This window comes from Labrus bergylta, chromosome 3 (assembly GCF_963930695.1).
Source record: "Labrus bergylta chromosome 3, fLabBer1.1, whole genome shotgun sequence".
NCBI lineage: Eukaryota > Metazoa > Chordata > Actinopteri > Labriformes > Labridae > Labrus > Labrus bergylta.
The window spans coordinates 31,735,896-31,758,933 of record NC_089197.1 but is presented as its reverse complement, the minus strand read 5'-3'; the positions used below and the strand labels follow the sequence as shown (position 1 = coordinate 31,758,933).

Below are 23,038 nucleotides of genomic sequence, written 5' to 3'. Positions count from 1 at the left end.
CAGCGGACACGGTAAATGTTGAGCCCTTTCCGTCAGCGTCACATTGACACGTAAATGCTATTCCAATTATTCTGCGTTCTCTCCTGCTCGCTGTCAAATTACCAGTGCTGGGAGCGGAGCTTGGCGCTCACTGCAAACTCTCTGGCATTTTCCCTGACGGGGAGAAGAAAGAATCCGGCACTAGCAAAAATGAGGGAGGGCTCGGGGCTCAATGAGCACTTTAAATGCTGAAGCCAGGTAATCAGACAGAGTCAGTGAGACCTGGGATCGAAGACTTTTATTATTGATAGTTTGTAATTGTGTTCCAGGTGAGACTTTAGGAATACCTTACCCCCCATGTGCTTGAAATAAGGACACAATTGTTTTGCTCTTCTGCATCAGAAGCTTTCTCTAGTTTCTAAAATCATCAATAAGACTTCACTACTTCTAAGGTCAGGAACATAATTCAAGTTCAAGTTAATATAACCCATCAGCTACCAATTTGACAACAAATAACAATGGTGTTCAACAACTCCTTGGCTAACTTCTGTTACATAGTGTAGTGTATAAGGTACTTTAGGAAAGGCTTGAAATGCCAAGCTTAAAACGTATTGTGCAAAGGCTCGTGTTAGCCAGGAGTCGGGTGTGTGCTAACATCAGCCTCTGCGTCTCAGCTGTTAGGACAATGAATTATAAATTGAGGTAAAAGGCAATGGGACATAATTTAAGGTAAAAATAAAAAGTCGATACATTTCTCATGAAGAACACTTAAGTCACAACAGCTAGAGTTAGCATTTGGCCAAATCTTAGCTGACATTACCGTAGTTGGCTAACATTACCATTAGCTCGGACTAAGGCCTGTGTCTGTTAACGCTGTCTTTTGTGCTGCAGCCTCAATTTTTGAGACAAAACCAGTGGAAGCATTTTCAGTGAAAAGCATGCTGGTTGCTTAAACATCCTTCACGATGTTCCCTCACAGTGCTTTCAGTTTAAAACAGTTCAACTTTTGAAACACCACCACTCTCCTCAGTGGTGCTTCTACCTAATCGACCAATCAAAATAATGAAGGGGCGTGGCTTCTTGTATCAGCTTTGTCAACAACGGTGATGGCAGAGGAGAAACTAATCCGACTCGTCTTTTGGAAGGTAAAGTTATAGGGTCTAGAGTTAATGCTAATGCTAATGCCGGGACAGGATTCCTTGTATACGTTGTTTTCATGTTAAAATTTCTTTGAATAAAAGCAAATATAAGGCATACAGTACTGCACAGTTTAAAACAGACTCAACAGTCACTACTGAGGGACACCGAAGTGCTGCAAGCCATCTGTAAGTCCACTTTCATGACCTAGCAACAGTAAACGCTGGTTACAAGCTCTCTGACACTGTGATCGTTGGTGCTGCGTGCACAAAGAAAGCCATTCATGAAAACAGGCACCTAAACATATTTCAGATCTTATACAGTATTGTCACACCTCCAAACCTTTGTGTTAGCTGTAAGTGATTTAATGGTCATGTTAGCTGTAGTCCAACTTTAGCTAATGACTTATCAAAGAAGCTTTTGATTCCTTGAATTACTGCACAATGTCCCTTCTGATTTTCACAGTAGGTCATATTGTCTCACATACTAGAAATGTTTTTATCGTTTATTTGAATCAGGGACATGTACGAAAAAAAACATTAGTCTCATAAGAGAAGAGATGCTTTGTACCAGATTTAGCTAGCTAGCTCATTTCCATCTGTTGTCCCTGGGCAGATGATGTTAACAGCAGTTTTTGCCCGACTATGTTAATAACATACCTAACAGAGGCTTGGAAAGTTGCATGTCAAGTTTTTCTGGAAAAAAAATAAAAATAAAAATCAACGGAATCTGTGCTACATACAAATTATTCAGTCATTCAGGTGTACTTTCTTTTTTTGTGGTTGGGGGGGAGTCAGTTTCTCTATAACAGGCAGAGCAGGGGGGGGGGGGGGGGGGGTTGGCTGACAGTCAGCAGTGTGTAAGTAGCAGCAAAACCTCTCTGTGTTTCTTAAATGACACCGAAGCTTTGGGGACCTTGGGGCAACAGCCACCTGACGTGTGTGAGAGTTATTTCAGGCATAAGGGAGTGTCAGTCAGTGCGACAGCCCTTTGCAGCAAGCAATAACACACACACGCACACACTTCTCATTAGCACAGAGCTGTAGAGCGGTTGAGTAAGTGCAGCACTGTTCAGATGTTCACACATACTTCACTACCTGTCAGAGCCAAACGACACGGTGCACTATGGGACGAGAGGGTGTCTGAAGAGGAAACTTCTACCGTTTATATTTCTGTTATTTTTACTGAGAGCTAAGGACTGGAAGAAGTCTGCTATTGTCACAATTTGTAGGCGTGCTGTTATTTGTATTGTCTCGCCTGTTTTCAAGAATGAAGCTGTTGAGCTACACAGAGAGCACAGACCAGAGCGAGATGAAATTATAGGTTGGAGACTGTAGGCCAGAGGTGATGCGCTGCAGAGGAGGGGAGGGGAGAGATAAGACACTTGGGGGGAGGATGAGTTAAAAGACCAGCATGTGGAGAGGTAGAGAGTATGATAATAAGGGAATGTTGAGCAAAGCAGAGACGAGACCAGAGGTGAGGTAGACAAAAAACAGGACAGTGCCTCAGGCTAATCAGGAGTTACTATAAAGGCCTGGAGTGGTCCTGTTTGTGGACTGGTAGGAGCCCAGAGCTGGGCCAGCAGGCATGTTAAGAATGCAGGGTTTCAAGGCCACTGACGGACAAATACAGCTGCTCAGAAGAGGGAAGCCCGGAGCTGGTCCTGTTCTTCTCATAGACTGTGTTTTGCTTTTTATCAACCTGAGTTTATAATAGCAGTGACAAATAGACTGAAGATAGTTTCACAACCACTCACATCTACTTGGGATGGCAGGATCATTTCTCAATCTGAAGGCTGGTGGTTCGATGTGTTGGGATGAGTCAATGAACCTCAAACTGCCCCTAAGTTGTTCTGAATGTGTGTGTATGAATGATTAGATCGGTACTGATGGGCAGATTGGCACTTAGCAGCCTCTGCCATCGCTGTGTGGATGAGACTGTTATTAAGTCAATGTGACATGTTGTGTTGAAGCACTTGTGAGTGATCAAAAGACTTGAACGAAGTGAGGTAATTGTACCATTCATTTCCAGGAACAGGATTAGTTTAAAAGTGTTTATACTGCATTTTTATTAGCAGTATGTTTATAATCCCAGATGGCTGCTAATACAGGATTAAAAAAACATTGTGATTTGTCACAAATGGATGCTTGTTGACTGGATTAACAAAGCAGTGATGTACTCTTCATCCTGTTAGTGTACCATTATTCAACAAGCACAGCCCCGAAAATATAATCCTTAAAAACGTATGCTACAACACAAAGGCATCACGCATCACATTTACCAGTTCACTCAGACTAGTCACGTTTGCGTCGTTTGAAATATGTATTGCAGCAGCAGAACATAGTTTGAGTTTGGCGTCTAGGGTCCAACCTCATCCTCACTCCTCGCAGATTTATTTTCACATGCAGAAATTTGAGCAGTGATGACATAATATCTAACTGATACAAGACAGCAAATTAGAGACAGAGCAGAGGGAGAGAGCAGAAAACTTGCAGCCTTGCTAGAATGCAAACTGGGAAGATGTGTGTGATTGGAGATGTTTTTGTCAGTGTCTTGTGTCATGTCAGTGTGAAATCAGTGCAGCTCCAGTTGTCTGAACTAACTTGCAGGCGTCGCCTCATTATTACTTCAGTCAGAGATTTAGCCAGTTTCAATATGATTCCATGAAAACTCCAAAATGTAATTGTGAATCACCCCTCTCCCAAAAATGTTTCTAAAGAAAGTTAATCTTATTACCTGGCACATAAATAAACATTATAATGGGTCATATTACTGTACCCCCTTTCAGAATGAGTTTCTACAATGGTGCCTTATGTCTTTGTACATTCATATTATTACAATACACAGTCAGACATGCACGCACACACACACACACACACACACACACACACACACACACAGTGCTGGTCTACCTCGCTGGCTCTGCAGATCCAGCCTCGCCTCCTGTAACACCTCTTTTTGCGGTGCCATTTCTGTCATCTTTATTTTGGTGCAAAAAGACACGTTTTCAGGAATAAGAAAATCATTTTTGTCGTTTTTGACTTTGTGTTTTTAAAAAAACACCCTTAGTATGTGCAGTATTGGTTGTATTTTGGCTTCAAAGTCATTGACATGCTCTGTCTGTGTGTCCGTGTGATGTTCTGATGTGAACTGTAAGGGTGAAAGCTGATGTTTTAGTATTCAGCTGGAGGTCCCTGTGCTTTACTCACATGTCTGGACTCATCAGTCCCTGCTGTAATCAGCGGTGCTCTGACAGGAAAACAAGGCGTGGGGGGGGGGGACGTGGAGCTAACTCCAATGAGAGGCCAGGGTAAACAGTGACAGGGCCAATTCCAGTCCCCAGTCTCACTGCAAATAGAGGTGAACAGGGGAGCACGGCGGCTTAACGAAGACATAGCGCCGTGTGATCACAGCACCTCAGCGAGACGCCCAGTGTACCCACAGGTCACAGGAGAACGATTGGAAACACACTTTGATTTTGCAAAACATGAGAAATCGTGTGAAAAAAATGACCTAAAATAGGTTTTCAAACAACTCATTTTACCCCTCAGAAAGCCAGGGCACAAAGCTTTAAACAGATTTTGAAACAAAAATAAACGAACAGTTGTATAACTTAATTGTTTCAATGGTGCAATAAAGTTCAGCCACCATGATCCAATAAGATGTTATCAGGTTTCTCAAAGCAAACACAACATATAGTGAAAAGATCTAATGGCACAATTTTAGCTGCTTATACAAACTTATTTATGAGATGCAACTTCTGTGAATTTGCTGAAGGAAAAAAAAGTGTTGAACCGAACAGATCTGACATGGATAATGTGAAAAAGAAGTTGTTTTTATTAGCATTTGCTTTCCTCTTGTAAATGTCTCTTTTATTTCAGCCCAAGCTGCTGTGCATGTTCCAAAGTTTTATAAATACCCATCCGCATTTTAGTTTAAGTTGTGTGCCCTAACCAGCTGAATAAGCAAGTGTTCACACCTTTTGTAGTTCTCATTTTCTGTGTATTTATTCATTCGCAGTGTAACATGTTGTGGGGATGAGAGGAATAAAGCTTTTGCTGAAGTAAGCCTTCCTATTGTTGTCCTGTATCAGCAGCAGAGAGCGGCCCTGTAGAACTGCATGCTTCATTTCTTCACTTTTAAGAACTTTACTCTGTTTGTGATATTGAGTTTGGAGGAAAAAAAACAAATAAAAACCTTATTCTACGACTGGCTGGATGAGTTTGTGGTATAGCCGGATGATGTGTGGCTGTACTGATTGTTTATTTACAGAGCTGTTGTTGTCAACTGTGTGTTTGTTATAGATGAGGTCACTGTTTAAGGTGATGCCAGATGTGGACTTTCAGAGATTGGGTTTGTGTTGAGGTGGAGCTTATGAGCATTTGCTCTGCTTTCTTAGCCCTTCAGGTAAAAGAAAGAAGGATAAGCTCTCAGTAGACCCTGAAAGAGTTGATAGGGCGTCCAAGTATGGGTGTGTGGTCTGCATGTTAGGAAAACAGGCCTGAATGTGCCGGTGTGTGTTGGTGATAATAGTGAAGGTAAATGTCTTTTATAGATGTGAAATCAGTAAAGAGCAGTCTGTCACTACACTGTTTTGTCTGTTTTGCATAAATGGAAGCACAAGTCAAACCAAGTGAAGTCAGTGTTATTCATTTAGCCCACTATCACAGTTCACACATTTTTGTCTGAAGGGGGATTTACATTTTGCACACAACACTCTCTATCCTTAGACCAACAAATGATGTATTATCTTTTTGAAGTCTTTATTTTGGGGGAAGGTGTTTACATAGCATAAAAAAACTAGATCAGGACAAAAATGAGTTTGAGTTCTTCTCACATACACAGAAGATTGTCAACAAAGGAAAGAATAACTTGGAGTAAGAATAAACTTTATAAAGAAAGTGAAGGAGGAATCCCTCCTCCAGGAGAGACAGACATTCAATACAGGTGTAAAAAGGGAATAAAGTCCTATTTCCAGTGTGTGTTTTTTTATACCACAGACAATGTTACATGACTCATAGCTGGAGCACTTCTTTGCTTGAATTGGCAAAAAAACTTCACAAGTTGAATCATCGGAACAAAATAACAGCGTGCTCACAAAAGATCTGTTTCTTCTATACAAACTCATGTAAAAGGAAACGTTTCTGAGAAGCAGTTTACTACAACTCCAAAAGTGCATATTAGCCGAAAACATCCAGACGTTTTCTGTGTGTGCTTACTAGCAAAATGGAGGTTTGATTGTTTCATGAGGTTTCAAATGAGCAATAATGAAGCATATGTTACTGTGACAGTTCTGATGACCAACAAGAAAACTGTTGGGTCTATTTATTGTTGCACGTGGATACATATGTGATTATTTGTGTCCTAGGATTGCTGTCTTACTCACATATTTAGTGAATGTCATTACTGGATCTTTTTCTCCGTCCTTAATCTCCTTTTTTTGTTTTTAACACACTGCTTTGTTCACACAGGCATCTGCATAGAGTCTGTAGGCTCTCCAGCTTTCTGCACAGTCTGTCCTCTCTTCCTCCTTGAATAGTTGACTCAGTACTCAGCCTTCAGATATATATGAGAGCACATCACTCCTCTCAGGATACAGCAGCTCAGTGTGGGAGTGTGATTGTGTGAACTCTCCAGTTTCAGAGAAATCTGCACTTTCTGTATGGACTTTTTGAATTTCATTAGCTCCCCATTGTCATAGGGAAAGGAGTGGCTCCCAGAAGGAGTACTGCAGTTTGTACTCCGTTCTGCTGCTTCTGAATAAGACGTGTGCCAATTAAAGCCTCCTGCACCTCGCCTCGGCTGACATAATTCACTTAACCTGGGCCCTGCAGCTGACAGGTAGCATTTGTTTACACATCCTTCCTCATGCAGGCTGTCAGAGCCCCCGTCCTCTACATGGTTTTAAAACAAGCCGCCTCCCACAGCAGCCTCACACACTCTCTCTGACTCTCTGTTTCCATGGAAATCGGCTCCTAGGAAGTCCTTTACGTCTCCTAACCTTGAGAGTACCCAAAGTAGGATAGACTTTAAGAATATATTCTAGTCAAAATGAATTGTCATAACTGTAATTGTGTCATATTCACACACCCCTTTCAGAGGCCTCCCATCTGTGTGCTTCATTATATCCCCCCCTGCTGTGTTCAGCGCCCCAGTGTTAGCAGCATGAAAAGAGAATTTGAGGATCGCACAGAAAAAAGAAGCCCAATATTGGAGCAAATTAAAACATGAGGAGGATTTTTTTTTATAGCTTCCTACTTTATGGCCCCACAGAGGCAGTTTCTCTTTATCATTAAACCTACTGTGAGGCGTTTTTAACTGGCTGTGAAACCGTCTCTTTTGAATACTAATGCCTCTGAATGACCCAAAACAGTGAAGCAGACCATCAGTGAGAAGATTGACCATTTCTATTTAGTTATTCTTTACGTCCGTCTTCAGGTCCTTTAGGGGCCTTTCTACAGTTTCATCAGCAAGGTGTCACACTGATTTCTTAGGATGCTCCTCATGCACGTACAGGGAAGAATAATCAAAGAAGACAAGAAAAGAATTTAGTTGAACAGGCTGCGGAAAAAAATCAACTTCTGTTAGCCATTCAACATATACTGTATGTAGACTTGAAAGGACTTAGAACCAATCCTGAATTTTCCACCTCCATCGTGTCTTATTTATTAAAGATCTAATATGTAAGATATTACTGAATTAAATTAAAACATGATGTCAGCAGACATTAAGGACACATACTATGTTGAAGTGCTGGCTCCTAAGTTTTGATTCTGGTGCGGAATAGTTTTTTTTTTTCTTCTGAAGTAGGCGGTACTCCAACACGGCCGTTTTGGACGCCCCTCGGTTTGCCAGATATGAGACCAGTTATCACAGCAAACTAACAGGTGATACAGCAATGGAAACAGGCAAGCGAACTGATTCTACCCGACCTAAAAAGCCTCAGCATTTTTTCTATTAAGCTCCACGAGCAGAAACGTAATAAAACTAGGGTCAATACTGGAGATGCGTTTAAAAAAATGGAGAGAGGTTTATAAACACTGAAGCTATCGTGTCTGTGACATGACAACATGTGTGCACATTGACTCTAGGGAGGAGGGGACGGGGGGAGACGGCTCTTTCCCATGTCTGCATGAAACAACAGTATTAAGGCAAACTGGTTTCCAAAACAAATGTACACTCTTTTCATAGCAAGATATTTACAGCACAAGAAATATCACTATTTTTCTACCAATGCCTCCAAAATAGATACAAAGTTAATGTCCATATCTACAGGTTGGACATTTTGTTTGCTCTATGTGGAGACTTACAAAGGGTTCAAAGTGTGTCTCTTACTGTTGGAGTAAAAAAAAAACATTTTCTCAGATTACTCCTTGAAGGACCCTGCAGATAAAGTAGGACTTCTCTTTAAACATAATTGAAAAGAATGACTCAAGGTTTTGTGTTTTCTTAATGATCAATATATTGTTGATGTTATCAAACAATTAAACAAATTAAATCCTGCCTCATCTAAAAACAAATATGTTCAATACAGACCATGCACCCCCGTCCTTATGCAGCATCCTTAACCAATTCCCAGTGTCATATGTAGGAGTGATGTTGTGATGGGTGTGATGATGCATGAGCTGAACGGCTGCTCTGCCTCGGAGCAGGAAAAAGCAAAGTGCTCTGAGAATAGTGCAAAGGTGTTAATGCAGCAGCACAGCCTCACATCATAAATAGTCTTCCTCCGAGCTCGGTCTTTATCTCACTGAATGTTGATGTAGTTTTTGTATGCTCAGCCTGTGCTCTGCCACAGACAATAATATGCCGGAGCATGTGTTATTTATGGTGCATGGAAGAAACACACTGATTTATTTTGGCGGGGGACTGGAGGAATCGCTCTCTTTTTTCATTTCGAATTGTAACTAATGAGGGGGCACATCTCTGGTGATTTACGGCTGTTTCTGACACTTGACCTTCGTGTTGGGTCAGAGGTAGAAGGGGGGACCCACGCACGGCATCGAGAGCTTCATGTAATTTATGGGTTTTACTAATAACTCATGTCCTCGTCTGCTCCCTCTGAGGTGCTGTAAAAAAAAGGAATTGCATTGAGGAGGTCAGAAAAAAGTCATTATGGGGTTAAGAGGGGAAGCTGAAGAGGCAGGTTCATACACAATATATGCCACAATGTCCAACATAACATCGCCCTTTTCAGAGTACCACACATGATATCAGATCTTTTATTGAAATGTAAAATGTGAATTAAATCACACAAGTATTGTCTGCATCTCGCGCATTACACACCCTGGTCCTTGTTTTTTCACTTCACTCACGTCAGGCTCTCTTAAATGTTACAGTAGGGACTTACTTAGTCATTATCTATAATGTAGTATCATAAAAGCATAGTCAAATTACCTTAATCAACCTCTGAGGCTGATAGAACCACAGCAAAAATAGTCAGAGATCGAGCCGGGCTGCACATTGAACACTTTGCAAAAGACTAAAATAAGAAAAATCTGTTTTAATGTTCATGCACCAGGCGTTCACACACAGCATGCCAAACATGCTACTCTCTGAACTATTTGTGTCATTTTAGTGGTTTAAAAGAACAGCACTTTTGCTTTCTTGCTTCTATTGGGATTCAGAAGGGACATGTTGGAACATGAGTAAGGTCTTTTTACCTGCTCTTTTGTAAAGTGTCTTGAGATAACAAGACACTATACAAATACAAATTGATTGATTGATTGATTGATGATCTATATGACATTGTTATTGAAGCAGCACATACACCAACAGTACAGCAGCTTTCAGCAGCAGCTCCCGCTTCCTTTTGCAGCGGTCATTGACGTAGCATCCGGTGTTTCCATGGCAACAATAAACATTTCATGTCTGTCATGGCAGCCACCAAGACAAGACACGTCCCGTTACAACTATAAAATTCCGAATTTCTATGGCTCATGTAAACTGTTGGAAATATTTGAGGTTAATGTTAGTATTCAACAACAACTATAAAATATCATATACTGTAGGTTTAGTCAATTTTTTATTAATTTAGACATTTAAATGTAAACATTGTAACAAAATTTGACATATACATTTAAGATAGCTATACATTTTTAACGTGTCATAGTTTTATAACTACATTGAACAATGTTATTGCATAATGCATATTTTGTCTGATATTTTCAAGGCTAAGTCCAAAGTCAGATCTTCTACTTTCTGACCACGTGCTGTGCTTCTGCTGCCTGACCTGAAACAAACAATACAGACTAATAAGGAGTAATTACTACACAGAGCCAGAATCAAAAATGTCAACATGCATTATGCACAGGTAATGACGGGGCTTTGTCATTTGGCTGAGCAGCAGACCTTTTTATTTTCTAACACTTTGCAACCTTTGTATAGGTGGTAAGCTCTTGTGATGCCAGCTGCTCGCTCGGCTCTGTGCTCCACGTCCAGGAGGTGAGAGCATCCAGAGACTGAGGAGCTTCTGTTTGTTCATGAAGTGAATTATCTCAGAAGTTGATTTTGACTTTATAACTGTTGTACAGAATTACAATTAGTGTATATAGCGTAATAACGTATAAACATTTAGTAAACAGTCATTTTAAAGCCAACCAAGAACTCTAGCATTACTTTCTGTGTTCTCTCTGAATGTTGGATTTCGAAGAATTATTCAGAACCTTTTTCTCAGGTTAAAACTAAAAAGCAAGACAATGCTCAATTACTCCATTTTTATAAATTAACCTAATGAGATGTATAAAAATTCAGCCCTGGGGGTGCTGATATATAGTCGTCGAAGCGGGCGGCCTGGGTTCAAGTCCAACCTTTTGCTACTTTCCCGCATGTCATTCCCTACTCTCTCTGTCCCCGATTTCCAACTCTACGATAAATAAAAAAGGACTACGGAGACTAAAAGACCTTTTTTCTTCATAAGCATTATAATAAGGGGCCAGATTTTTTTTGCACTGTTGTATTAGCTTCAACACTGGAGGCAGGCAGTTGAAGTAAGCGCGTATGGTAGAAAATTCAAATACATGGCTGAATTCATGCCATGAACTGTGTCCTTGAACCCCAGTCCTTTGATGGGAGCAGCTCTTACTAAGAATCAGAAACTTCAGTGTATGAGCTAAGAGTACAATGTCTGTTGGCATTAATGTCCCATGGATTAAGATTCCTCCTGATCAGTTTCCTGGTGTTCTGCTCGTGTTTCTTTAACAGTACATCGTATCTGATTGGCTTAAAGGTGTGTTATAGTTTCACTCACTGCCAAACCGGTCCTTTGAGTTGTGAACACACAAGAACGTCTTGAAGCTTCCAAGCTTCTCTTCGAAACACATTTCAGTCTTCAGATGATGCCACACACATTTTTTAAGTTTTAAGAGATCCTCTGCAGGGCACGTCTTCAATCCTGATTCACTGATTGCTCACCCATCACCTCCTCCTCCTACTCCTCCTCCTCCTCCTCCTCCTCAGCAGCTGCTCTCTCTCTTTGGCCCGGTCCTGGAGGATTTCAGCTCCAGCCGAAACATTGTTTCATCTTTTACCACAACAAGTTAAACTATCAATGGAGCAGAGCTTAGAGGCTAATACCTCTGTTCTCGAGCGTTTTTACCTCTGATAAACCCGCACCAGCAGGCCTGAGCCCTGTGTTCCCACATAGAGTCAAGTGAAGGAGGAGCGTGTGAGCACAGTGCAGGTGTGGGTGGTTCGTCGGGTGCAGCTGGTCGGGGTCACAGTGGCTCAGTGTGACCTGCTCTGAATGACTAATGAAAGGTTTATGGTGACGGCCTGGCCTTAATACTGAGCTGGAGGAGGACTGCCTTGTCTGGCTTCCAGCAGCCTCCTGGCCTGTCTCTGCTTCAAACCGGCCATTAAACAAGTTCTCCCAGAACATCCAGGCCACAATCCTTCACTTAACAAGCTCATTATTTCACATTGTTTCTGTCCTTTGCTCCTCCTCGGCGGCAGTGGCAGACAGAGGATGTTTGATGTGTGTCGCTGTTAGAGAGACGTACAAGGGGTCTTTTAGAGGAAGGGATGATAATGGACCCGCTAATGATGTGGCCCTTGTTTATATGGATCCTCGTAGTAATGCTGGCTCGTCTGCATGAATATTCAGAGGCTTTGTGTCTGGGAGAGAAAGAGGTGGATGCTCAAGGTTGCTTTTAGAGGACAACAGAGGACGAGGCTCAACAGCAGATTCTGCTTTTTGAATCAGCTTCAGTCATGGTGAAATTACAGAGAAATGCTCAAAGAATCAAAGTCAGACATCCTCTGCTGATCTTTGATGTGAACTATAGACTAAGAAGGAGTTTACCAGAAGCTTTTTGGAGCTTCTAAAATAAGTTATACCAACGCAGAACAACACACAGTTTGGCATTTAATGTCTGACGATCTAAAAAACAACAACTTTGGCTTTATTCATCATTTGTTTTCTTCCCATTTCAGCATCCGACATGATGCATTTATCCTGAAACCTTTCCTTTGTGCTGCAGAGATGTTTTGCGTGTGTGTTGATTTTGCAGAACACAGCTAATAAATAAATAAAAAGTGATGCAGAATGAAACTCTAAAATCAACATTCAAAATACTCCTTTGTAAGAAGCATCCACTTTTAAGATGGTTTATAAAAACGACTTGTTGTACAAAGACTCGTCTTCTGCAGAAGCTTTTACATCTGTACATGTCTCACAGATGAAATCTCAGTCCTTACAATTTATCACTGTTTCACTCTGCAGCAGTAAAAAATCAATAGCATAGTTGCTGAGTGGAATTGACTGAGTGTGAAATTGCAATCAAACAGCAACTATTACCCTCAACCAAACAGATGCTACAAAGATAAATGATGTTTACAAATCCCCCTGAAATCCCGTTTATATAGCTTTATTGCTTGTTTCAGTTACACTCTCACCATCGTGACATAATGTTTCTCTCATCAAGTGTAATTCTTGTTACATATTTGGGAGAGTGAAACACTTTTAGGGACGGAGCGCACAAACTGTTTTTTGTCGCAAAAACTGTCAGAGTTATGAAATGGAATCAAGTCATGGTGGATTACTTCAGAACACCTTCAACAAAACATCTTAGTCCCTGAATGCTGAATAGATCAGAGTGTGCGGTTTAAGAGCCTCCGCCTGAATCTAAATTCATTCCATTTATCTTGTTTCTCTTGCAAATTGCAGAACAAATGATATAAATCAAGGTCATATAGTCTGCTGGATTGCTGCAAATACTTTGTATCCTGATTTGTGTCAGTGGTTCAGAGGACTGCCACAATAAAAGGTTTGGAAATTGGAGTGAGGTGTGACATGCGATGGGAAAGTGTGACAGAGCTGACACCATCAGCTGTGACAAACTCGTAACCACGGCCGCGCCGAAACACGCCTCAAACAGAACCAATTAAACCTTTTGGAGAATTCAATTACCACCTTGATGGGGCTTTCCAGATCAATAAGTAAGCGTGTTTCCTGAAGAGATGGCCAGGTCTACAAGGGGGGGGGGGGGCCCCGTATACCACTCCATCAGTTTAGAACAGCAGACACTGAGCGACTGTTGCTATTGTTGTGCTTGGACGTGTTACCCCGGTGACGGCATCTGTGTGTGTGTGTTGTGATAAATATTCATGTGTTTCTGCATGTACACTGATATAGAAGATTCACATCCTACATGAGCTATCATGAGGGTTAGAAGATCAAATAGCACAACAGCACCTAAACAAGATTAGAAAATGTCACACGCCGCCTCCTTAGCCTCCTCATTTTTTTTTTCTTTCCCCTCCTCCGTGTCTCGTTCAGAAGAATGAAGACGAGCAAAGATTCAGACAGCAACGCCGAGCTCTCCAGCGGCATACTAATCTAAAACAACATTGCGTCTGGGCAACACATTTTATTCCCTCCCCAGCGAAGCGTGGTTAAATGCGAGATAGGGATCCGCAGATCTCATTACTTAGGGAAGGTTGTGGCCTGCCTCTATGGCCCCTCCTCCCCCCCCCCCCCCACCCCCCAGCTGTGTGCAGGTTCCCATCACTTCCCTCCTCAGATTGGAAGTGACAGGCCACTCAGGCTGAGGTGTCTGCGTTCCCCCCCCCCATCAGCAGCCATGCAGCCCCACTCAGAGCTGTCAGCCTGATTATCTATCAGTGGGATGGGGGGGGGACCGTAGGAAAGGAGATGTCCAGCTGGAGACAGAGCGCTAAACGCATCGTCTGTCCTGCTGCCACACATCTGCCGATACGCATTCCCACCTGTCCCCGAGGCTGCCACAAAACCACTCTGAATGTCTTTATCACTCTCCAGCTATCCCAGAGAGAGTCGACTGGTTCTCTCAGTTTTATTTAATTTCTCTCTTCCCCCCCCCCTCTCTCTCTTTCTTTCTTACTTCTCCCAAATTAAAACAAATAGCATCTCGTTTTCCCTCTCTTTCCATGTGCTTTTTTCTCCCCCCCCTCCCCCGTCTCATCCTCACTCCTCGCTACTGGCACACAACTCATTTACCAACTTCTCATGCTTGTGGCAGCTCATTACACAGATAGAGCTACCTGTCTTCCCTCTGTGGACGAGATGATCAGCTGTGGTTTTCGTGCAGATCAAAAGTAGACGATTAAGTGAAAGAAGCGTTAAATTATCGCAGCCTCTGATGCATCAGTAGCTCCTACCTCTCTTCCACAAGGAGCTGAAAACCATGTTGTTTACCTAAGTGCTGATTTTTTCTGTGTCTCTTTTCTCTTTTCTCTCTCCCCAAGGCGTGAAGCTTGGAAGCACTCCACGGCAGTCCAGAGAGGTAAGTGTTTACTCCATGTCTCCCAAAACACAGATACGCCGGTTGTTCTAAACTGTTATCTGTAGCTCAAAAGTGATTGTGGGCCTTGTACCTCTCAGCGTATCTGATAGCATCAGTCAGGAGAGGCCGACCTCGCACTGTGTGTTCAGCCAGTCAGACTTCACTGAGTAAATGTCCCAGTACCTCCAGACCTCCACTTCCCTTTCTGCAACTCTTACAGTAGAAAGTCCCTTACATGTAGGGCCCGACCGATATCGATGACATATCAGCTGATATCTTTCTTAGATCTATCTTCCGTCTGTGGGATAGATAGATATAGATATACACATTTATTGCATTGTGCAGTTATCAAACACTGGTGGAAAAGATTTACAGTATCATGTGGACAAGATGGTGACTCAACTGGAAAAACTTCATGTACCTGCATCACCCCTCGATGTTCTGCAGAGTGATAATACTTGTTGTAATCCATATAGGATTACTGGTGAAAGAGAACTACTAGTGTAATACAATGATACTCAAATGAAATGCTATTTGACTGTTGAATAAATCTAGTAACTCTGTAATTATTATTATTTGCGCTAACATTAGCCAAAGTCACTGGATATGCTAAAATCGGCTGATATGATCGTCTGGCTGATTAATTGGTCAGGCTCTACTTTCTTGTGTTTATATTTTTGGATTATTTACAACTAGTCCAGCTAGATAAACAAACGTCACACTGATTTACAAGTTCAATCAAAACATTTGGATTTTGCAGCACTAAAAGCGACAAGATAATAACTTACTATGACGATCCATTAGTATTTCGCCTCACAACTTTTACAGTTATTTGCATCAAGATGAGTTTGTTTACATTTGACCAAACAACCTAAAATGATAACTTCAAGGTTAAAAAATATCAATCACAGCGGGTTAATGTGCTAAATTTTCCACGCCTTCATCAAAGAGCGCGATAATGTGACTAATAATTTTATTACAATTTATTTTTTATTGATATTTATTCTAATAAATATCCTGATCAAAATATAGTATCATATAGTCGTATACTTCAGTTGTCTCACACAGTTTTCTATTCACTAAAGATCACTTAAACTGATAGACACAAAAAGTGAAGCAAATAGCAGTTTCACATTAGATATAAGTGTCTTGCTGATTGAGTTCAGGTTTTTTTTATCTTCCATTGGTCATGCATTTTTTTGTGGAAGAAAATGTTTTTGCAGAAAATTAGAAATTATAACAGCTTAAACACTAAATGAAGAGTGTTTACTTTATAGATTAAAGCCTGTCAGAGACTCTGCAGTGAACACAGGATGTCTGATGAGCTGCAAAAAAGAAAAAAGCACAGGCAGTAGCTCAGTCATTAGAGAGGGTCACCTGTTCCAAGTCCCGGTGCAAACCAAAAATATGGAAGTTGAGAGGTGCCAGATCACTTCCCAAGTACTGCCGAGGTGACCTCGAGCAAGGCACCGAACCCCCTGCACGCACTCTCTGCGTAGCAATGTGTAGCAGCCCCACTCTGACATCTCTCCATTAATGCATGTCCACAGCTCCTGTTTGTGCATGTGTGTATTTCAAGCCTATGTGTGTGTATATATGTGTCTCCTAATAAACAAGTGTAAACCTCAAAGATTAATAAAGTATGTCAAAACAATAGTTGGAGGATAACAGGGGTTGAATGTGTTCATACACTTCATGCAAAATAAGAAAACTGATGACTAAGTGGCTTTAGTCACTATTCCAGCTGGGCTGTCTAATCTTTCCATATTGAGTAAAAAGTTCATAATTCTTATCAAGGTACATTTTTATCACGATCCCCTAAAGACATCGACGCCAGCTTCATTTTATCATTCTATTGTTACACGTTTAAAATAGTATCACAGAAAGCTGTATCATGTTTGATAATCCATGAATGGGGTTTCTATGTCAGACATGCCGCTCTCCTACTACTGTATCCTCTCTCAGCTGACCCCTGCTTGCTCTCATCTCTGCTGTGATCGTCAGCACCGATGAGAGGCTCACATCAGTGCAAACCTCTGAAGTACGTGCTGTCTGGTGAATAGGTTTCTGCCCTGCGCTCGCCTTGCACATTAAACAGACAGGGGAGGAACCACTCCTTCCTTTTTTTTTTCTTCCCCCTCCAGATGTCCCTGCAGATGAAAGAATATGACCATTTAAGTCAGCAGGAGGATGAGCAGAGATTCATGACGGTCTCATCACCTTGTCTGTTGTAAAATTAAAATTAGACATGCAGTCCATTGGCTTTATGATGCCATTACAGCATGTAATTGAAATAAAATGTCAGAATGCATGATGGCCCAGGGCACCAAATGATGCTAATCAGGCAGTAGATGATTTTAATTTAGATTCACCATTAAGTGTTTATAAGACATTTATATGATGTTACGGCTCAGTTTACTGATAGGTCAGAGATGGCATTAGGCAGTGTGACATTTGCATGCAACAAAGTTAGAAATTTTTTGAGGGGTAGTGAAACAGCAACACCAAGTGGCCTGATTGAGTACTGCAGGCCATGTCATTTTTGTGTTGATAAAACTCAGATAAACCAGCACAAAGAATCCATTCTAGGTTCATTTGGTCATATTTTATCACATGGTCATATGAAAATATTGCAGTTTGATGTAAAAACCCTGTCTGCTGACTCCTACATTCTGTGTTGTCTTTGTTTTATAGACCCTTTCAACACAAGAAAGAGAGAGAGAAAGAGGCAAATCTGATGGTTATCAGGAACATAAGGCAGCAGTGAGCATCTTGTCCAGCCCGATCCCTCCGATGCAGTTCCCACACTTTGAGGAGAGCAGACAGACAGCCACCCCTGGGTCCCAGGAGCAGGACATAGGCTCACTTCATGTCTCCAAAAGACAGCGCAAACTGCTGAAAACAAGCCCTCCGAATCATCAAAACAACAGCCATGTTTCCTCCTCGGCCTCCTCCTCTTCTTCCTCCTCATCCTCTGTCTCCTCCTCCTCCTCCTCTTCCTCCTCTGCCTTTATGGGCTCCTTTTCCCCTGAGAGTTGGAAAAAGCTCTCTGACATCTTGGAAGCACGTCGACAGCTGATGAAGGAGATGTGTGCTAAGTACAAGAGCAGCATCTCCAGGACCATCACTCGTCATCATGTCAAACACATCTTTGTGGAGGACAAGTACAAGTTGCTGTACTGCCAGGTTCCCAAAGCAGGCTGCTCCAACTGGAAGAGGACCCTGATGGTGCTGGCGGGTCAGGCCCCCAACGCACAGAGCATCAAACATGACACAGTCCACTACGGCCACCATCTGAAGAAGCTGGACAGCTTTGACAGACAAGGAATCATGCACCGTCTGGAGACCTACACCAAGGTCATGTTTGTGCGAGAGCCGCTGGAGAGAATGGTGTCGGCCTACAGGGACAAGTTTGAAAATCCCAACAACTACTACCACTCCCTGTTCGGGAAACCCATAATCTCCAAGTATCGCGTGAACCCATCCTGGGCGGCTCTGAAGACAGGCAGCGGGGTCACGTTTAAGGAGTTTGTCCAGTACCTGCTTGACGTCCACCGGCCTGTGGGAATGGACATCCACTGGGAGCAGGCCAACCAGCTCTGCAACCCGTGTCTCATAGACTACGACTTCATCGGCAAGTTCGAGAACATGGAGGAGGAGTCCAACTTTCTCTTGCGATTGACTGGAGCGCCGTCCAACCTCACGCTGCCCACTTTTAAAGACAGGAACCCAACGGACAAGAGGACCTCTATGCAGATCACACAAAAATACTTTACACAGGTCAGCACGTTGGAGAGACAGCGGGTTTACGACTTCTACTACATGGATTATCTGATGTTTAACTATTCCAAACCTTTTAAAGATTTATACTGACTGACTCCCATCGTGACGCCTGAATCACATTCCACTACGTCTTCATCTCTACCTTGACAGAAAACCTTAACATAAAGAGGCCCCACTCACACACTCATATGGATCTTTGCATCAAAGCAGAACGATCAGAGACGGAACTTTCTCTGAATTTCACAAAAGCTGCTTTTTACGAAAACATTTCTACCAGAATATCTTCATTTGAACCCCACTATGAGATGAGATGGCTCATGTGATATTGTGTATGAAATCCTCTAAATTGAATTTGAAATGAAACTATTTATCCACTACATGGTACATGGTGAGGTATGATATTAAAATTATAAATGTAATGCTTCTAAAGAAAAGTTCATAATTGTTCAACAGGCTTTAAATCGTGCCTAACTGTGAGTCAGATAGCATTTGCAAATGATTCATCAAAGTCCCCACATCGGAGGGGTTTGATAAAGGTTCTAATCGTTTTTTCTTCATTTAGAACTGATTTCAGTATTTCCACCTACAGTCATATGAATCACACCAAAATGTTAGATTTTTTGATGCATGAGTTTGTGATCGAGTTATTATCATGGCCATGAGCTATAGACTCAACGTTAGAATGACTGAATTAGAAATATTTGCAATTACTATTTGACTCTGAAGGTCAGGCATCTGTTTACCTCTATACAACGCATACTAACAAATATATTTTGTGTAAAAGGTTTTTAACAAGAACCATAACAAACGGAAAATACATACATTATAAATCTTTCGAATGTGTCAAGTGCTGCCCACTTGTAAGCTGTGTGCACTTATTGTAGCATTTTTGTACTTCTAACTTTGACGGTTCGGTTTGTGCTTTAGTCTAACACATGTGCTGAAGGTTCCACATCACATGAGGTATACTATACACACGGGTGGGCTGATGTTAGAAACAGGAAGTCAAGGTTCTTGCAAGGTGAAAATATGGGGTGAAAATATCTTCTGATGCCTGTCAGTGTTCCTGACTTAAAAAATATTCAATTTTCAGATTTAGTTAACAGTATTGCCGGGCAAAAGGATGACATTCACAAGAGCAAAAATCAAGCAGAAAAAAGGTTGTAAAAAAAATTCTGACTGGTTTTCATGTCGGTTTAAAAATGCATTTTTGAGCAAAATGAGATAATAAAGAAAAAAAAAGGGCATGCCCAAACTTCTCCATCCATCACACTAACCAACCCTGAACAGCCATCACTCAACAACACGCTCATGTACGTAACCTACAGTAACTCTCTGTATGTAACGCATCTATTGTACACCACCTTATAGGCTTTTTCTGACACTACTGTGTAAAATTGTATAATGGGCATTCAGATGATTATATATTTTTCTATGTATTTCTAAAATCTATATATTTAGTGCTTCTTGGTGAAGGTATGTCTATTTCTCTTTTTGATGTCATTAATTGTTCTTTCAGTAATAGCAGTGTAGAGTGTTGTGTAACAGAAGAGTTTCTTTCCAAAACTAAGTATCCACCAGCTGAAAACCACAAGTCTAACTCTCAAGACGCTCAATGACTGCAAACATGTGCGCTTTCATTCATATGACTCGGTGCTTTGGAGGTACTTTTTTTTTTTTTTTAGAAAAACTTTTGGAAACTAGCTCTTTCTTTCTTATCCCAACCTGTTTGGACTCTATAGACCCTGTACAGATGAGCTGCATTCCACCTATTTACAGTACCCATCCTGGCTAACGACATTTCTACCCACAGCTACTCCACTGTGCGTGTGTTTGTGTGTGTGAGAGAGAGATACTGAAAGAGTTGTCCAGTTGTTTTTAAACTGTTGTCCTGCATCTTTTGGGATCATATTATATATTGCACACTGCTACAAGACGCTCACTGAAGATGCTTTATCATGCGTTTAACATTATTAGACTGCTATATTGCTAACACACCATCCAGCTTGCACTAAAGTCATTTTTATATCAGCACACCTGTGGAAACTGCACATTCATTTTACCATGAGAAATCTATTACACCCCTGTATAAAATAAGACATGTCTAGACTTTTAATGTGAGGCAAAAGGAAACAGAAGAAGTCATTGAATAATCATGTGGTGTCATTGACTGAATGGAGACGTGAGCTAACACAATTTGAGTTTCTAGCTCCTTTTTAAAAAGTCTAAGTTTGCTGTAGGCTTCTTTAAATAAACAAAGTAAAACACAGTGAAAATTAAACCACGATAGAAAGGTCGGTTTTTATCCAAAGAGGGTGACGGTATATATTTCAAATAAAAACACAACAACAAGCTTTTCATTATACCACCTGGTGGCTACTGTCCTCTGACGACAAATGCTGTTACTATGTTGTACACTCACTGCTGTTTGCAAAAATCATAAGCAGAGGGATCCTGAAAAAAATCATTCATTTTTTAACCCCTTTTGGATCAGCAACTGAAAGCACAACGAAAAGAGCAAATCCAGAAGAACACGAGGCCATATTTAAAGTAAAAACAACACACTCGTTAGCGTAGCTCAACATTAGCACACAACACTGACGTTAGCTGGCCAACATGACTGCTGGCTAACACAGTTGCCAGGATGTATCCAGTTTTAATTGTGTATTATTTTACTATCAAAAGTTATAGTTAGCAAGAAAGAGGTTGAATGCTAATGTTAGCTTTTGTCAAGATTGGAAATATAAGTGCACTTGCACAAAACTGCTGAAAAGTGTGTTCATGTGTGAACACAAACAGCGCAATTTTTTACTCTGACTTTATCAGAGTTATTGAACTGTTGCAGAGCAACCCAAACATACTCCTGCACTCTCCTGCTCTTATTGTGTCCATGGTTACCACAGAGCCGCTACTTGGTTTTGTGTAAATGTGTATTTTTGTTTTAATTTATTGTGCAAGCAGGGAAATCAGAGTGTGTTTTTCTGTGGCTGGTTGATGTAAAACAGCTGGCAATATAAAAAAAATGCTGCTTTAATGTTAACTGTTTTCAGAGCACCTGGCCGAGGTGCCAGGAATGAAACCTATTTTAAAATAGGTATAGGTCCCAGTGATGTTCTCCATACCAAAATTCATAAAATGCCTGTCCTCCAATCAGACTACTCGATCAGAACTCTAATAATTACCTTGACATATGGCCGGTTGTCTTCTGGATTTTCTACTCTCAAATCTCTTTTTCCAGTTGCTCATCAATATGGACGTAGTAAGGTAAAACCTGTTAGCTGTTGCTATTTTTATAGAGTTTGCCGACCTCGAACACAATAGTATGACATTATGATGGCATTTGGCTTTCATACCCTAAGCATGTTGTCACCGGAAAATAGCCGACATGTAATGATGAACTGTGATTTCAGGAACAACCCAAACAGTCCTCTTTAAAGTAGCAGTTACTGTGTGAGCTTTGCAGCTAATTGGAAATTGTGTTTTATAAAATAACGACACATACTCACCTATGAATCAATGGTATACTATGATATACAAATCTATACACACTATAATCAACTTATGAAGGTCTTTAACAAATTTGGTGGTATAACCCTTTCACGGTGATGGTATCTGTATGAGCTATTGTCAGTATAGTGCGTTGGCTTCTGCTATTCCAAAAGTTAATCTTTGTTTAGGTTGTGGTCAGATTCTGTGTAAGTTAGCTCTGACCAACACAGCTGCTGCATTATAATGAGTACTAATCTTGCAGATACTCTTGTCAGCCCCTGCTCCCTGCTAATGAATTGTTCTCGGTATGTGGGTGTAAGGACAGATTAATCAAAAGCGTAACTACAGTAACAAGTGAATGTATAACTGTTAATCGTTGGTGCAAAAGTGTAAAAAAAAATATGATCTAAAGCCCTTTGCCTTATTTTACACTGCCAATCAAATGGTGTATTTCAGGAAGACATTCTTCAGGTGGTTATCATTTCTGGCTGATGAGTGTCTACTAATAAATTGTCTTTAGCATTTTCGATCAGTGGTCTGTGTTTCTCTTCTTGCTGTTGTGTTGATTTTTGTCTTGGGTCCAGAGTGGTTATAAACTTTGTAGAGTCAGCTAATGAGCTCTGGGATGGAAATCATTTATGCAAGGCTTTGCCATGGCTCATTGTTTGTGAGTTTATTTTAATTTGTGCCTTCTTTTTAACTAATTGCTTTTGAATGCATCAAAATAACACAACTTAAGGTTTAGAGCTACTGGCTCTGTGAGGCATGCTCACTATATTAAACACTGATATCATGTCCAATGTTTTTCACATGATTTTAGGATAAAGCATTCTTCTCTGAACTCGATACAGAGCAGCTCATGTTGACCAGAAAAGATTACAGATATT

The 23,038-nt window shown here is 41.1% G+C and overlaps 1 protein-coding gene across 2 annotated transcripts in view; it reads left to right on the top strand.

Annotated features, from left to right (window-relative positions):
• The window catches only part of LOC109997254 (carbohydrate sulfotransferase 8), a 224,845-nt gene extending 202,167 nt beyond the window's left edge, over window positions 1–22,678 (top strand). For both annotated transcript variants that reach the window (XM_065953150.1, XM_020651703.3), the window contains exons 3-4: window positions 14,842–14,879; window positions 17,574–22,678. In XM_065953150.1, coding sequence (XP_065809222.1) covers window positions 14,842–14,879; window positions 17,574–18,752 — 1,217 coding nt within the window. In that variant the 3' untranslated portion in view covers window positions 18,753–22,678. The remainder of the gene's footprint in view (window positions 1–14,841; window positions 14,880–17,573) is intronic.
• Window positions 22,679–23,038: the final 360 nt, after the last annotated feature.